We start from the raw sequence: 17,224 nt of genomic DNA, 5'->3' as shown, positions 1-17,224 counted from the left end.
TGAACCCAGGTTCTCTGTGTGTTCCCCACTGCCTCTGCTAGACCTCTGGACACATAAACTCTCAGGAGTTTCATTCCCTAAAGTGCTCTCCTGCCAAAAAGAACCAAGGACTTTGAGAAGCTCAGGGATGAAGGGAGTTTTTTGGAAGGGAGGACGGCTCCAAACCTCCTTCTGGTCCTCAGTGACAAAGTGGAACATTTTTAGAACACTCAGATCCCCTGCCACCTTCGAGAGGCAACATTGTTGACCGTGTGTCCAGCTGCCTTGTCGTTCACTCAGACTGGCAGGCCTCTGGGGGCATAGAACATCCCCATTGCTCCTGCTTCATACCCTTGTAATACCATGAGACAGTTTCATGGAGGTAGTTGGTGAAGAGTCATTGAAAGTAAAAGAAATGAGACACTTAACACTTCCTGGCTGTGTGATCCTGGACAAGTCACTTAACCCCAACTGCCTTAGACTAAATAAATAAATAAAGTAAAAGGGATGGGGACTTTCCAAAGCTGGGCTGTGCAGGGATGGGAATGGGGGCAGCACTGGTGGAAGAGCCCCGTGTAATCCCTCCTATCTCTTTCTCTCCTCCTCTCTGATCAGGCAAAGCAGTCCTTAGCCACCCTGACCAAGGACGTCCCCAAGAGGCACTCCCTCGCCATGCCGGGCGAGACAGTTCTCAACGGCAATCAGGAGTGGGTGATGCAGGCGGACCTCCCGCTCACTGCGGCCATCCGGCAGAGCCAGCAGACGCTCTACCACTCACATCCTCCCCACCCCACCGACCGGCAAGGTGAGTCCCTGTGGGGCCCGCAGCAATGGCTGCCTTGTAATGGAGCCTTCCGTCAAAGGAGAAGGCTGGCTCTTGTGGAAAGTTCTAGGAAAAAGCACCAAAATTCTAGTCCACTCATGGCCAGTGGTTCAAAGTCCGGAACCCCGTAGCGGCCTCAGAACTCCAGGCTTCTCCGTCTAAAATCCTTGGCCATCAGGGCTTCTTCACCCTGGGGATCCTTGCCCTTGGTTTCCAGGAACATTTTTGATCATTGTGTTTCAATCTATTTCATTTGTGATCCTCTGCTATTTATTTTATGCATTTAAAAACTCTTCTTCTTTAGAGGCAACTAGATGGTTCAGGGTAGAGAGCGCTGACCTTGAAGTCAGGAAGATCTGAGTTCAAATTTTACTTCAGATAGTCGGAGCTGTGTGACTCTGGGCAAGTTGCTTACCCCCTTGTACTTCAGTTTTTTCATATGTTACACGGAGCTAATAAAAGCACTTATCTCCCAAGGTGGTTGTGAAGGTAAAAGAAGACAATATCTTTTAAGCACTTAACACAATACCGGGCACACAGTAGATACTTAATAAATGCTTATTTATTTTTTATTCTGAAAAGGGATTCATAGACATCTCCAGACTACCAAAGGAATGCAGGATCATCTTAGATGATCGCTGCTAGAAGCTCTCTAGTTCCCTGTCTTGAACCCTCCAACCCTGTGCCTGGCAGATTCTATCCTGCTCCCCTTTTGTGATAAAAAACAATAATAATCACAACAATAATATAATCTCTGGCATCTGTATAGCTCTTTAAAATTTGCAAAGCCCTTGCTTAGATGATCTCACTGAAGTATTCTAACAGCCCCATGAAATGAGGATTGTGGTTCTTAATAAGCTGAGGAAGAGGGAGGAAGTCCTGTACCCAATCCCTAGGAATGACAGCTAGTGGATACCACAAGTGGGTTGTGATCCTAAATCTTCCCGGTCTCAATGTCTAGTGCTAGAGTGACAAGACATGACGGAAAGCTTGCTGCATTTAAGTGACAGGTGCAACAGGACCGTATCAGACAGAGGAGGTCAGTGGGACATCACCGAAGGCCCAAAGCTGCTGGGTTTTTTCATTAAATTCAACAGATCAACCCCATAAACACAGACTAGGGAGTTGTGGCTAGAAAGACCTGAGGGTTTTAGGAAACTTCAAGTTCAATAGGAAGCACTTGGATGACATCATCTCAGGCTGTATTACGAGAGTACAGAGTAGAGAAAATAAAGAATAGTATAGTATATAGGACAGGACAGGAGAAGACAGGGTGTCCCAAAAGCCTTAGTCTAGTTTTAAGCTTTAATAACCTCAAAAGTCTAAAAGCTACAGTCTTAGCCCCCCTCTCCCATCATTTGAAAGCTTAATTATTTAAGTTTATTTTCCATTTATTTACCTTTGTGAATTTTGAATGATCCATTTTAAGTTTTAACAAGACAGAGCACCCTGTTCTGATTTATTACACCTGTGGCAGTTTTTGGATGACAGTTTCTCAGCCCATTGAATCGGGAGAGGATGCTCCACCTGTTCCATCCGCATTAGACTTTTTCTTATGGGCTCCTGCACCCATCCCAAACCTCATTCTTTGGGTGTTCCGAAGGTGAGGGTTGCAGATATTTTCGCCACTGATGAAACTTTTTTTTTAAGTTCGAAAGCTGACAAGTGATATATAGCATAAGATCCATTGAATTTTATTTTTTTTCTTTTTTTTAATAGTTGTTCATTGAATTTTATTAAGAAAAATAAGTATTTTTTTTTAACAATTTAAAGTTTTTTTATGAGTTTGTAACATTTATTCTTCTCAAGTGATTAAAGTTTAAAATTTTAGTGAAACATTTGAGAAGGGCAGCTAGGTGGATAGAACACCAGGCCTGGAGTCAGGAAACCTCATCTTTATGAGTTTGAATTTGACCTCAGACCCCCCACTGCCCGTGTGACTTTGAGCAAGTCATTTCATCTCATTTGCCTCAGTTTCCTCATTTGTAAAATGAGCTGGAGAAGAAAATAGCAATCCCATCCAGTATCTTTGCCAAAAAAAAAAAATGAGGTCAGGAAGAGTCAGACATGAATGAAAAAATGACTGAACAACCACAAAGACATAGGAGAAAGATAGATTAGCATGGACAGACTTCAATGAGATTATTATGTCCAATTTTGCCCACCACGTGTGTACAGGATACATTCAAAATAAGTAATTTTGAGGGAGTGACTTTTCATGGATATTAGTAGAGAAAATGCCCACATTTATAGAATCAATTTAGCCCAGCTCAACAAGTATTTATTTTTTAAATTGTATTTTGGGGAGAGCTAGTAGGCATCTGAGGCCAGATTGGAATTTAGGTCCTCCTAAATGCTGTATCACTTACTACCTAGCTGCGCCAGCCAACATGTGTTTATTAACACGTATTATTATTGGGGACTGTGGATCTTCGGAAGTATTTGAAAGCAAAGCCATCCTTGATTTGGTAGATTGCTAGAGTTAGCAAGGGCAGTTAGGTAGCACAATGGATAAAATGTGGGCCTGGAGTCAGGAAGAATCATCATGAGTTTAAATCCGGCCCCAGACATTATGTTGTTATTTCCTATTAAATATTCAATATTCTGTTTGTTGATGGGGATATACAAGATTAAAAAGGATCCTTGCCCTTGCGAGGGTTATATTCTACTCTGGGAAGGCAACACATACACCAATAAGTGGATATATAATTAAACACAAGGTAGTTTTTGGTGCAATGGGACATTGACAACTGGAGGCATTCATGTTAGAGATGAAGAGAGGACCTAGAGATTCCAAAAGCCCTGAGTGAACGAATCCATGGACATGAGGACTTTCCTGATGCTCCCGGCAGATAATGTTCTACTGCACCAAAAATTCTGTATGCTGCATACCAGTTGGAGGAAGAGCTTGTTTGAAAGTCCAGAGATAGGAGGTAGCCTGTACAGTAAACACCAAGTTCCTCGGTGTGGCTAGGACAGAGAGCACCTTAGCGGGGAGTCAAAATGAAAAGATAGGTTAGAATCAGACTGTGAAGAGCTGAAAAGAGCCAATAAAATTAACTCTAGGCTAACAAGCACTATACTAAGTTCTGTGGATACAAAAAGAAATGAAAACATGATCCCTTCTCTCAAGGAGTTCACTTTCTAACATGTAATGCTTGAAGGCATAGGGAGTCCCTAAAGCTTCTTGAGCAGAGAAATAACACAGTTGGACCTGTACTTTAGGAATATGAATCTGTTCGTTGATTGGAGAATGTTTTGAGGAGGGGAAAGATCTGGAAGCAAGGAGAGTGATAATAAAACTATTTAGTTGAGAGGAGATAGGTGCTGGGGAACTTCAGAGCTACTGGAAATTTCAAGTGAATTCTGAACTAGAATTTCTTTTTACAATATTGAAAACAAGTAGCCTTCCACTTGAAGACCTTCAGTGATCATGATGATGATAACTAGCATTTAGGTAGCACCTACTATGTGCCAAGCATTATGCTAAGCATATTACGAATATCTCATTTGATGTTCAGGAACTCCTGAGACTGTCTTATTCTGCTTTGGGTTAGCTCTTATTGTTTGGGTGTTGAAGGATTGGTTTTTTGTTTGTTGGTTTGTTTGTATGTATTTGTTTGGGATATTGAGGAGATCTGTGGATCTTCTGACGTATAGAGAGGTTCTAATGTTACCTAAGGCTGTAATGAGGTATCTGAAAGCAAAGCCATTCTTGATTTGATGGATTGCTAGAGTTAGCAGAGGCAACTAGGTAGCACACTGGAGTCAGGAAAAGTTATCTTTCTGAGTTCATAGAAGAGAATCAAACAGTTCTGACCATTGCACTCTGCTTAAGTACCATCACAACCCTATTCACTTCAAATCTGGCTCCAGACATAATAGTAAATTTGCCTCAAGTTTCTTCATCTGTAAAATGAACTGGAGAAGGAAATGGCAAACAAGTTCAGTATCTTTGTGAAGAAAACTCCAAATAGGGCCACAGAGTCAGATGTGACTGAAAAAAGAACAACAAAAAAGTTAGCAGAAATGGGTGGGACCCCTGTGCTTCTTGAAACAGAGGAAGGAGTGGACAAAACTATAATCACTCTCTCTAATTTGTGAACAATTTCCCAACTACTGATCCTGGCCCCCTTCAGGACGGGTATCCTGAAGTCAGCTCTTCTTTATTGGACATATGTCCTATCTGATAGGGAATAAAAATAATGACGATTATGGTGGTTGGTCATGGTAGGGGTGGCAATCCATCATTAATTTATTTTTCTTAATAATATTGTATTTTCCAATTATGTAGAGAGATAATTTTCAATATTCTTTTTTTATTATAGCTTTTTTATTTACAAGATATATGCATGGGTAATTTTTCAGCATTGACAGTCACAAAACCTTTTGTTCCAATTTTTGCCCTCCTTCCTCCCACATCCTCCCCCAGATGGCAGATAGACCAATGTATTCAACATTCATTTTGTAAGATTTTGAATTCCAAATTTTTTCTTCCTCTCACCTCCATCCCCAAGTCAACAAGCAACCCAATATAGGTTATACTTGTACAATCATTTTACACATATTTCCATGTTTGTCATGTTGTATAAGAAAAATCAAAGCAAAAGTGAAAAAACTGCAAGAAAGAAAAAGCAATCCCCCCCCCAAAAAAAGATGAAAACACTATGCTTTGAATTTTATTCATTTTCCATAGTTCTCTCTCTGGATACAGATGGCATTTTCCATCTTGAGTTTATTGGAAAAGTCTTGATCCATGATTAATTTGGAAAAGTCTTGATCCATCATTAATTTAAAAGACATCTATTAAGGGACTGTTATACAAAGAAAAGCAAGGAGTTCACATTCAGATACTAACCGTGCAAGGGGCAATATGGTATGATAGATTAAAATCAAGAAGGCACCAGGTTACAGATGAGTTATTGCTTCTCTACAATAGAACGAATTTCTATACTGGGAGTCATGCTATGTGTAAGAAATATGGGCGTAGAACACCAAGTGCTAGATCACATGCCCACCTTGCTTAGAGTGTCTCAGAGTGTTCAGAGAAGAAAGAGGGCAGTAAACAGAATTCAAGTAGTCAATTTGGTAAATGTTTCTCAAAGACCTTCGTGGAAGTGAATACAGTCCTGAGTTCAAATTCCACTTTTTGCTAGCTTATGCAATTTTGGTCAAGTTCCTTCAATTGTCTGAGTGTCAATTTTTTCATCTATGAAATGAGGATCCCTATAGTATATATCTCACAGAGTCAAGTGAGATCATGGATATAAAGAATAGTCTTATAGTTTAGTCAGGAAATCGTCCTTGACCTCACAAAGATATATGTGGTCTGTGAGACAAGGAACAAAAATAATTGCCCAATAATAAAAGAAATTCAAATGTAATGGAAAGAATGTTGCGTTTTAGAGTTAAATAATCTAAATTTAAATCCTGGGCCTGCCACTTACTAGCTATGAGACTTTGGGTAACTGAACCTTTTGGGGTCTCACCTTCCTCATTTGTAAAACAATGGAGGAGGGCCTATATGACCTCAAAATTCCCTTCCAGCACTAAGTCTATAATTCCATGTTCATATGACCTTACTAGGTCATTTAACTTTTGGAAGACTCAGTTTCCTCATCTCTAAAATACAAATAAAACCTACTCCTGAGGCTCAAATATGCATAAAACACTTTGAACTTACAAAGCACCATGAAAACGCCCATCATCATCATCATTGTTTGTAATGGGCTGAGGCTCGAATTGATGCACTGAGGTCCCAAGCACATGAGGCTAAATAGTAATTAGACCATACTCCATTAATATATAAGCTTGGAGAAAGAATGGCCCCCGCCCACTCTTTGTGCAAGTCCTGATGTGTTGTATAGGAAATGACGATTTTGGTGGGTGGAGGCAGAGGAATGGAAAGGGAAGTGGAAAGAGACTGCTGGCTGGCATCTTGTTACAGCTGCTCATATTGCTATCGTGATCCCCCTTCACCTCCAATCCCCCTTCCCCTCCAATTCCCCTTCACCTTCAATCCTTCTTCACCTCTACTAAGAATAAAGATCGACGATTTTCCCCTAACTTGAATTCCTGACTCCGGCTGATTTTAAATATGCGGTCATCACAATTGTTATCATTATTGACATTATCATCATCATTAACATTATCATTATTATCATCATTATTTGATGTGTTTGGAAAGCAAAGGGGTGTAAATAGGCTTAGTATTAAAGGAAGAAAACAGTAACTCCATGGAAGTTTAGGGGTGTATGTGGAGGGTGAGCCTGGGGAATATGCGCACCACCATTTCCTTTTATTCCTTTCCTTACTCATTGTTTCCCCATTTCCAGCTGTCAGGGTGAGCCCCTGTCATTCTCGGCAGCCTTCCATCATCTCTGATGCATCTGCAGCTGAAGGAGACCGGTCATCAACTCCAAGTGACATCAACTCCCCTCGTCACCGGACGCACTCCCTCTGCAATGTAAGGCCAGTGGTGATGGGGTTCCCTGCCTTTCATCCCACTCCCACTGCTTCTTTTCTCCCCCAACTTCCTCAGAGTAGAGCAGGACTGGGCAGAAAGCATACACTCCTTCTCCTCCTTCCTCCTTTCCTCCTTCCTTCCCTCTTGTGCTTCTTCCAGCCCTTCCTTCTTGAGTGAGAACATTCTGGCTTCTGCATTTCACTCCAGTACAACCTAGTAAAATTGCTTAGCCCCTTTGGCTCATTTGTCTAGAATTTCCAATTCCCTTTCTTCTTACTACAGGAGCATCAGGATGTGGAAGAATAGAAAAGAAGGGAGATTGTTTTCTATCACTGCCTTAGGGAGGGCAGGGGAGAGAATTCTCTAGGCTGAGTACCTAAGAGAAAGTCAGGAGTTATCCCTGATGCTCCATTGTAACCAAGAATGAGAAATTTATTAAGCATTTATTAAGTGCTTACTGTGTGAAAAGCACTGTGCTAATTTTTGGAGATATAAATACAATACCCAAAGGCAATTGGAAGCCAGAAAGGCCTGGGTTCAAGTCCTGCTGACATACCAGCTCTGTGACTCTAGGCAACTTACTGAACCTCTCAATGCCTGTTACTTTTAGGCATTTAATGGCCCAAGTCATTCACTAAGACTAGTCTGTTTACAACAGAGGTATCAAACTCCTCTAGCCAAACTCCAAGTACAGCCAAACCAGATTAAAATGAGATAAATAAAAATAAGACATAGAAAATGTTAATTTGTGATTTTCTAAGTCATTAGAGTCACACAGAGATCTGTTCCTATCTTAAGTTTGACACCTTCATTTTACAATTTACAAATCTATTGGTAGAGAGAATTTCCACCCTGAGAATTCCCAGTCCCAATGAAATCACAAGTCTAGAGCAAAAAAGCAAATTAAATAGTCATGTCCAAGGCATTGGGCTTAATGCTAAGACTTCAAAGATTAAAAAAACAAAAACAAAAACAAAAGTATTTTCTTTTCCCTTGTGGACTTTCTGTTCTATTTGGAAGAGTACCAAATTTACATGGATCAATAAGGAGAAAAGACTTTGAGGAAGAACACATTAAGAAATGGAGGGATCGTGAAAAACAGCTTGTAAAATGTGAATCCATTATCCAGAAATTGAGCTAAAATTTCTTTCAAGCTAGTTCTGTCTTCAGCCTATCCCACCTCTTTGAATGTGGTCCATGAGTCTGGGCTTAATAAAAGCACAAGTGGGCCAGGCTGATGTCCCCTGAAGTAGGATGGCCTTCCGCAATATCTGCCTGTTTGGAAATTATTCTCTCTGTCCTGTGCTCTATGTTCTCCTAAGATTCCACATCCTCTCATGCTCTGATCTCGACATGTCAAGTAAAACATCTATAGATTTGGGTTGGAACAGCTAGAATATTGTTTCTATCTGCACACTATTCTTATATTTCAGGTTACACTGCCACCAGAGAACAATATTTTCTTGCTTGAGATTTTTTTTTTGGTCCAAACATCTAGGTTTCCCAAAGGTATAGAAGCATCTTAAAATGTCGCATGTATTTCCACATCTGGACACTAAACAGATGTAGTAAACAGAGAGACTCCTGCCCCGAGAGTCAAAGATCAAGTTTCTCTAGTCTTGGCCCTGCCATTCATTAGCTATGTGATTCGGGGCAAGTTGTTTCATTTTTCTTTGCCTCAGTTAACTTATCTATAAAACAAAAATATTAATATCTGTCTTTCATGAACTTTCATGGACTAAATTGGAAGAGATTAGATTTGGAGACTCAGTGGCAATCTCTGCCTGCTATCTAAGGACCAATGTGGCTAAGTTCAGAGAGGTTTATCACCAGATAACAGGCCACCTTTGTGAAGGATTTTCTCAGCCTCAGAAACTTCTGAGGTCCCTGTAATGAGGTGTGGAGGGCCAAGTAATTTCCATTAGTGGTAGGACTTCTCACTCCCCCTCATCATCATCACCACAAGTCACCCTAAAGAAATCATGAAATCTGGTTGGACTGAAGTAAGCTCAGGGAAGCCTGGCAATTAACAAGCATTGTTTACTACATCAGGATGCCATTAGGCAGAAGCTTTGAAACACGGGATTGTTGGGTTTTCTTTAATTTCCTTGAAAGTTTGAATAATTTAGATTGTTGGGCTGAGGGCCTGTATCCAAGCCCTCCATCTGCCCCAGGAATTATGAGCTATTCTTTAAAGAAGCCTGGCGACATCCTCTCTGTCTCAGAGTACTGACTATAATCAGTACTTGGATTCAAATTGCCCTCTGATATATACTAACTCTGTGTGAGTCATGGTTTTCCAAAGTGGACCCTTGCTCTATAAATTGAAAGGATTGGACTCAATGGACTCCAATGTCCTTTTCCATCAAGGATTTATTAGATCCTTATTGTATACTAGATACTATTCTCAGGTCTGGAGATTCAGAGATAAAAAGAAAGGCAAAAACAAAAAAGGTTCTTGCCTTCAAGGGACTCCCATTCTCCTGGGAGAGACAACTTTCAAACATATGCACATACACGGCATACAAAGTATAAATGAAAGGTAACTCAGAGGGAAAGAACTAGCAAATGAGGAGCCCTGGGAGGGCTGGGGTAGGTTGCCCATGGGGAGAAGACCTCCTGTAGAAAGTAGTCATTGAACTCAGTCTTGAAGGAAACCAGAGAAGACAAGAGATGGCAGTGAGAAGGTAGGAATGGGGGGGCAGCCGGTACACAGGCGTGGAGGTGGGAGATAGGATGTCCTGTGTGAGTAGCAGAAAGGAGACCTGTGTGGCTAGATCATAGAGTACCTGGAAATAAGTCAAAGGAGTGGGAAGGATCCAGGTTATAGATGGGTTAACTTACATACACATAGATTCTTATCCTAGCCCGGCCCCCTGAAAGTGTCTTTCGAAGTAATGGGGCTTCCCCTTCACTGGACTCTGAGCAAAAGCTGAAGGAGTACTTATTGGACATGGAAAGATAGTGCCTGATGACCTTATTGCTGAGTTATTCTCTAGTTCTGAGGATGGGAACGGGGGAGGTGGGATGTTTTCTTATAGGATTCAAAGTCTCTGCAAGAAGCCCATGGCCATGGGGATGTGGGATAATGTTACATCAACTGAATCTCTCTCTTTCTACTGGTAGGGGGACAGCCCCGGACCCGTACAGAAGAATTTACACAACCCAATTGTACAGGTAAGCTGGAGTCCCTTTAATCAGCTGGATCCTCTTTGACCCAATGCCCAGTAACCTTACCCCATAGCACCTCTTCACGGGAAGATCTTTCATCTCATTCGTCTCCATAACAAACCTGAAAGGTCAGGAAGGGAATATCTCTAACCCCCACTTTCCATCTTTGCAAATGGAGGCAACAGAGATTAAGCATCAGGGTACATGGGAAAAACCTGAAATCTTTGGATTTGGAGGACATGAATCAAATTCTCCCTCTGATGCTTGGATCCTGTGTGACTGTTCAACTCACTAAACCTCTCTGGAGTTCTGTTTCTTCTTTAAAATAAGGGGTTGGACTAAATGACCTCTAAGTTCCTTCTGGCTCTGAATCTCTCACCCTATGACTGAGAAGGTTGCTAATGTCAAGTAAACAAATTATTAAGCACTCACTCCATATTAGGTCACAGTACTGAGGCTGGAGATATACAGAAAGACAAAAGCTTGCCCCCAAGAAGTTCCTAGGCTAAAGGGAGAGACAATATGCAAACAAGCTATAAGTGGGATAAATTAGACGTAATCAATGAAGAAGACACTAGATTTAAGGGGCAAAGGGAAAGGCTTTCTGTAAAAGGTGAGATTATAATAAAACGTCACACTTATATAGTGTCTTTAGTGTTTTCCTCATGACAATAGCCCTGTGAAATTGCCCAAAGATTATTATTTCTCCCGTTTGAGAGAGTTTGTTCAAAGTCACACATCTACCCAGCACCAGAGACAGAATTTGAATTCAGATCTCCAGGTACAGCATCCTTGTTTGCTCTTCCACCACAAGACCACTCAGGCGGCTGAAGACTGAATAAAGGCATAAACCTGAACCGCCCCATTCTAGGTCCTCCCTTAGAACCTTGGCTCTGTCACCCATTCACAAGCCAACTCTCCAACCTTATGGAATCGTGAGATTGTGGCTCCAACCCATTTATTTGGGCAAACTGACTCAGAGAGAGCCTTGAACCAGTATCCACAGAAATTAAGAAACCAAGGCAGGTTCAGCCTGGAAAGAAAGCAGTATATAGCAGAATAGCAGTATAGCAGAATGAGGGGGTAACTCTGAAGTCAGAAGATGTGGCTTTGAATTACAGCTCTGCCGAATATTACTGATGATCTCGAGCAGATCACTTAATCAACAAGCATTTGTGAAGCACCTACTATGTTTTGGGCTACTATGTGCCAAGTGCTAAAAATACAAAGAAAAGTAAAAGCCAGTCGCTGTTTTCAATGAACTCGAGATCTAATGGGGGAGACAACTATATGCATAGAAGCTGTATACAGAATAAATCGGAGATGGTAAACAGGCAGGGCGCTGGCAATTAAGCAAAAGATGCTTAATCTCTCTGGGGCCTTGGTTTCCTCATCTGTAAAAGGAGAGGGTTAAACGAGATGCCTTCTAAAGCTCCTTCCTGCTCTGAATTTAGGCTGTGCAGATTTTCTTTGACTCTAAAACCTGTGGAAGTCTTCCTCAAAAAGTAGTTGACTTTCTGACATTGCCTCAGTCACATTAACAACAAAGCTGCAGGGCTACTTCTTGGGGATATCTGGTGCTGGACCAGATGAGTTCTTTCCCCTCTCTGCCATTTGAGTGTTCCTATATAAGTTGAAATCATCCACATATATCCAGGTCTGCCTTGGGTGGTTCAGGAAGTTTTTGGAAAGCCTAAGAAAACGGAAAGTCATCATTTCATAGGATTCTAGAGCTAGAAGGAGCCTGAGACAGTATCTAGTACTTAGTTAGACCCATTTCTCATTGCTTTACCTTAAATGAGAGAGAGGGAGGGAGAGGGGAGAAAGAAAGAGAGAGACAGAGACAGAGACAGAGACACAGAGAGAGAGACAAAGAGAGACAGAGAGACCAGACAGAGACACAGAGAGAGACAGAGAGAGAGACAGAGAGAGAACCTTCTTTGGAAAGTATTTCATAGTTGGTGAGTTTTTGTGTCCTTCACTGTTCCCATTCATTACTGATCTAGACACAAACATTAATATGCACTGAGTCTGTGCGACTCAATGTTCACATAACCTTGGATATCACTCCTGTGGGCCATTTTCAGACACATGGGAAGTGAGGACTTTGGACTAAGTGCTATCCAAGGTCCACTGACATTTTAGAAAGTGTTGCACTTGGGACTCTGATTTTAAATATTGTCTCTGGTACTTTCTAGTTGGGTAAACTTAGACAAGCCACATTCCCCTCAAAGCTTCATTTCCCTCCTCCGTAAAAAAAATAATAATAATAAATCATATTAGATATTTACCTACCCTCAAGGTTATGATGGAGAAAGTATTTTCTTTTGTAAAATTTAAAGCACTTAAAAAATATGAGAAGATACCATTCATGTCAGTCATGTCCAAGTCTTCGCGACTCCATTTGGGGTTTTCTTGGCAGAGATATTGGAGTAGTTTGATATTTCCTTCTCTGGCTCATTTTACAGATGAGGAAATTGAGGCAAATAAAGTTAAATGGAGTAAACAGCTAGTAAGTTTTGAGGCTAGATTTGAACTCATGAAGTTGAGTCTTCCTAATTCCATGCCCTGGGCTCTACGTGTTATGGCACTCTGTACCACCCCAAGAAGGCAGCATAATTATTACCATATGATTTCTGGGTCTGGAATCACTATTTTAAATGACCCCTAGTCTCCCGATTTCTTCATTTTGTTCCAATATTAGGTTTCCTTGGAAAGTAAAGGCAATGCTGTTAACGACTGTCTGCTCCCTTGAGCATCTCTGTTCTCACTTCTAACGGTCCTTTCCTTCTTCTCTCCTTCCCCTGCCGCCTTCCCCTCAACTTTTTTAGTCACTAGAGGATCTTGAAGACCAAAAAAGGAAAAAGAAGAAAGAGAAGATGGGATTTGGCTCCATTTCCCGAGTCTTTGCCAGAGGGAAGCAGCGGAAATCCCTCGACCCAGGCCTCTTTGATGGTACTGCCCCTGATTATTACATTGAGGAGGATGCGGATTGGTGATAACCCGCCTCCGACTGCTGCCCATGTATGTGTGTGTTCGAGTGCGTGTATGTGCTCCAGGTGCGTCCGCGTGCGTGGGGGTGTGTCTAACAACAAGAAATTCAAGAAGTGTGAGCCCCTCCCCCTTCGCCGCCACCTCTGTAACTGATGTATATATTACAAATTGTGTGTGAATATGTTAACTGTTTGTTGTCTTTGGAGCGATGCAGGTGTGTTGATTCCTGATTTCTTTTTGTTGTCATTTTTTTTTTTAAATGTTCGGGGCTTTATTTTCTGTTTTGTTTTAATCTCGTTTTGTTGTTCAGTTGGGGTTTTTTCTGTTTTTTTCTCTTTTTTTGCACCCCTTCTTTTATGAAACTTGAAGGACTGCTGTGTATTTGTAAATAATGAAAAACCCGTGTGCACCTTGTGCTTGTAAACGTCTCTTGTCCAAACCGCTCTTGCTGGAGCCCAACCTTGTGGTGCGTTCTGTATCTGGTCTGTTTCCCCCCCACCCCCACCCCCGGTGTGAGCGTTGGGGGGAGCGGGGTCCTGAAAGTGCACAGGGCACTCAGTGCCTCAGTCACATCAACAACAAAAATACCAACCCCACCCAGGGAGGGTGTGTTGTCCACAAAGACTAACGAGCTCGGCCGAGGGGCTGTCTTCTCGGCTGGGTTCGTAGGAGATTAAAAAAAAAAAAAATAGGCTCTTTTTAATGGCCTACCAGTTTTTAAATTTTTTTTCTTTCAGAAGGAAAAAAAATTGTTTCATTTAATTTATTTGCACAAAAGCAGAAAACTTATTCTATCTAAATTATTGCATAAATATTGGAATTTCTATTTTTCCAAGGGGTGGGAGGGAGGCGGGTGTGTTTCTATTGCCTGTATGTTCAATATCACGCTGCTGCCAAATAGAGATAGCATTTAAGATGGCTGGAGCCCAGGGAACATGTGATTTCAACCTCTTGTATTTTATCCGGCATTTTTCTGTTTTTCCTCCCATCTCTGTTTCATGAACATTTTCTCCAACCTCCTCCCCCAGGCTAGATGGACACAGAGCCTCAGTCTGGTCTGTCGATATAAATTTTCCCACGGCATCAAATGCAGATCCCAGGGCGACCTGACCACAGGTGAAAGGGTGGGTGGAGAGAGCTCACTAGCAGAACCAAGCAGACGGTCGTGGAGTACACCACGATTGGCCGAGGGGTGGAGTACGCCAACCAGTGTTGCCACGATTGGCCGAGGGGTACGCTCCCTCTGCCCCTGAGGGGACCTCAAGTTTCTCTTCACGGCCATATCTTCCACGTGCTGCTTTTCAGTCTGTCCACCAACCCGAGCAGTTCTTTAAGAATGGAGAACACCATTTCTCCAAGGGAGGCGCCCGTCCCACAGGTCTGTCTCTCCAGCATGGGGGACCCCGTCCATACCAGATGTCTGTCTGTTAGTCCTGCGGTCCTTCTCCCCCCCTCCCTGGGCCTCTTTCTGTCGTGTCATCCATCACCAACAGGTGAGGCTCTAGGGTAGCCTCCCTCAGCCCTCCTCGTAGGCATTGTCCACACCCCCACCCACCCCCCTCCCTCTTGATCACGTTCTGTAAGCTAAAGGGCTGTGTGCATTGATGAGGGCGGGCAGACCGCTGCCCGCCCGAGGTCTCCGAACAGATGGCCGATTTTATTCTGTAACTGTGATTTTCCCGCCCCGGCCTCCTTCCCCTCTCTACTAATACAACTCAAAATCAGGTGTATACTGCAGATGGCTGTACGCTATGCTTCCCGCTGACCATACCATTTAAAGCTTTTTAAAGTCAACCGTGTACTAAGTTGTAGGAAGCCCGTTTGCTTCAGTAACTCCTCTCAGTGTGCCCTCTTTGAAAGGGATATTTTATCTTCAAACCTCGAGCAAAGCGAACCTCGGCATGGCAAAGCTAGCTTCGGGATTTCTTTGGGGGGACGAACAGTTTTAGGAAAGGGAAAAGGGAGAAGTCCCAAGGAGTCAGATTTGCCCTCCTTCAGCAAAGGGATCTGGCCCAGGTCTGAGAGGAAAGCTGCCCTTACCAGCATCTGTCACTATGGAGGAATAGTCTAGAAAACATTTTATCCCCCATGAATTTTTGTTTCATTTCCTTTCCCCGTTATTTTTTTTTTTCCTTAATAGAAAAAAAAACAAACAAACAAAACAGCCTCTCCTGGTAATAAGTTAGTAGTTCCTGTTCATTTCAGTTTTTTTTTTTTTTAATAATTCTAAAAGTTACTAAGAGGATGATTTATTTAAGAGAAGTATGACAAATAGCATATGAGTTATGGGTAACATTAGATAATAATAACCTTTCCTGTGGGAAAGGTTTCTTGAAGGCATGGATGCAAATATAAAAATATAAAAAAATCTAAATAAAGCTTATTTTAAAATATGATTGAATTCTATGTTATTTGATTGTTTCTATTTTCCTCCAGGGTGGGGAGTCTGCCAGCTCAGGGTGTTCTTTCCCCTCCCCCCACAATGTAGTCTGAATCTTGGAATTCTAGGACTAGGGCTGGGAAAACTGGGTTGAAATGTGATCTCATTGGGAAGGGAGCACTCTCCTGAACTATTTGCTCAGTGACTATGCAGGAAGAAGCCTTCCAGACTAATTCACAGGTGGGCTCAGAGCATTTCCCTCCCCTCCCTTTCCCACCCCCGCCAAAAAAGAGAGAGAGAAAGTTCTCATTTCTGCCAGGCTAGCTTGTCAAAGCAATACTTGTGACATAGTGGGAAATAGTCTGATTCCAGAATGTCAGGAACTAGGTTTGAATGAAGGCTCCGAGACTTAAATGCTATGTGATCTTAGACAAGTCTCTTAACTTCATATTCCTGATCTGTAAAATGAGGGAGTTGGACCTGGATGATTTTGTCTAAAGAGCATTCCAGACTTAAACAAATTAGGAATGTCAGGCCTGCCAAATTCTGAGGCCCATAAGGCTTGAACTGTCCCTTTTCAAGGGTTTCAGATCTTCCTTAAGTCCGGATGGGCTCCAAATAACTCCAAGGAATCAGAGTTCCACAGGAATCAGGCGATGGTGGAAACACCCCCTTGTGGTACTCCCAGAAGCATCGGAGATGGGATTCCTGACTCTTAAGTCTGGCTCTTTTCCCATCACTAACCTGACTTGAGGAAGTAAAAAAGATCACTGGATTTGAAGTCAGGAGACTAGAATTTGAATCTTGCCTCTTCCACTTAACATTATGTGAATCTAGGAAGAGCTTCCTGAAGTCCGGATGGGCTACAAACAGCTCCAAATAACCAGAGTTCCACAAGAATCAGGGTATGGTGGAAATAACTCCTGTAGTACTCCCAGAAGCATCAGAGATGGGATTCCTGACCCTAAGTCTGGCTCTCTTCCCATCACCAACCTGTCTTGAGGAAGCCCAACAGAGTAAAAAAGATCACTGGATTGGAAGTTGGGAGACCAGGATTTGAATCCTACCTCTTCCACTTCATACTGTGTGAATCTAGGGCTAATCATGTCATCACTTTACCTCAGTTTCCTCAGTTGTAAAATTTAGGTGATAGATTTTGGAAGGAACACCCAAGGCTGTAATTGACCAAAACTGACCAGGCCGGTCTAAGAGTTACAGTTCAAGATTATAAGATTGTAATGAAATGAATCCATCCATCTGCACTAGAAAATTTACTTAGACATAACAAGGAAAACCTATTTCAGTAAGGATCTAGAGATCTTTCCAGTATCAGGCACTGCCTCGGAGCTTTTCTGTACCTAGGCAACTCAGAAGCTGCATCTCTGTCCTGCCTTGGTACTTTGAGGCAAAT

The 17,224-nt window shown here is 42.2% G+C and overlaps 1 protein-coding gene across 2 annotated transcripts in view; it reads left to right on the top strand.

Moving 5' to 3' along the window:
- KAZN (kazrin, periplakin interacting protein) overlaps positions 1-17,224 on the top strand; it is a 1,462,370-nt gene that overhangs the window by 1,379,959 nt on the left and 65,187 nt on the right. For both annotated transcript variants that reach the window (XM_051988503.1, XM_051988504.1), the window contains 4 exons: positions 595-784; positions 7,138-7,268; positions 10,395-10,445; positions 13,271-13,394. In XM_051988503.1, coding sequence (XP_051844463.1) covers positions 595-784; positions 7,138-7,268; positions 10,395-10,445; positions 13,271-13,394 — 496 coding nt within the window. The remainder of the gene's footprint in view (positions 1-594; positions 785-7,137; positions 7,269-10,394; positions 10,446-13,270; positions 13,395-17,224) is intronic.

Source organism: Antechinus flavipes, chromosome 3 (genome assembly GCF_016432865.1).
Source record: "Antechinus flavipes isolate AdamAnt ecotype Samford, QLD, Australia chromosome 3, AdamAnt_v2, whole genome shotgun sequence".
NCBI lineage: Eukaryota > Metazoa > Chordata > Mammalia > Dasyuromorphia > Dasyuridae > Antechinus > Antechinus flavipes.
The sequence above is the reverse complement of the archived record's forward strand: the minus strand, read 5'-3'. Positions and strand labels throughout refer to the sequence as shown.